Source organism: Helobdella robusta, assembly GCF_000326865.2.
Source record: "Helobdella robusta unplaced genomic scaffold HELROscaffold_6, whole genome shotgun sequence".
NCBI classification, from domain to species: Eukaryota; Metazoa; Annelida; class Clitellata; order Rhynchobdellida; family Glossiphoniidae; genus Helobdella; species Helobdella robusta.
The window spans coordinates 2,554,220-2,554,733 of NW_008705330.1; the positions used below are offsets into that span (position 1 = coordinate 2,554,220).

At 23.5% G+C, this 514-nt stretch overlaps 1 protein-coding gene across 1 annotated transcript in view; it reads left to right on the top strand.

Moving 5' to 3' along the window:
• The window catches only part of HELRODRAFT_164206 (hypothetical protein), a gene marked incomplete at both ends in the record, with an annotated part of 3,834 nt that extends 3,320 nt beyond the window's left edge, over window positions 1–514 (top strand). The window contains one exon of the mRNA XM_009029207.1: window positions 349–514. Coding sequence (XP_009027455.1) covers window positions 349–514 — 166 coding nt within the window. The remainder of the gene's footprint in view (window positions 1–348) is intronic.

Here is a 514-nt window from a genome sequence, read left to right on the forward strand (position 1 = left end):
ATGAAATTAGATATTAAATGATGGATAATAAATGTTGTCCTGACTTTAATTAATTAATATTTTTATAATAATCAAATGAAAATATTTCAATATCATATATATACATACATATATATATATATATATATATATATATATATATATATATATATATATATATATATATATATATATCGGTTGCATAAATCGTAATATTATTATCGTTATATGATCGTATTTGTTAATATTTATTTTTAATTTACCGACATAGTTCCAAAACACCATTAACTAAACTAACTAAAGGCTATAGCACAGCTTGAGAAGTAGAGACAACATCAACAACATCAACAATAACAACAACAACAACAGTGCCAACACTGTAGATACCAACGCCACAACCCACAGCGCAAATATCACTTGCAAATGGAACATCATCACAAGAAGCAAGAAGAACCACAGCGATGATAATAATAACGTTAACAATAATACTAATAATGTTTTTAAATATTGTAAAAATAATATTAATAATATGTAG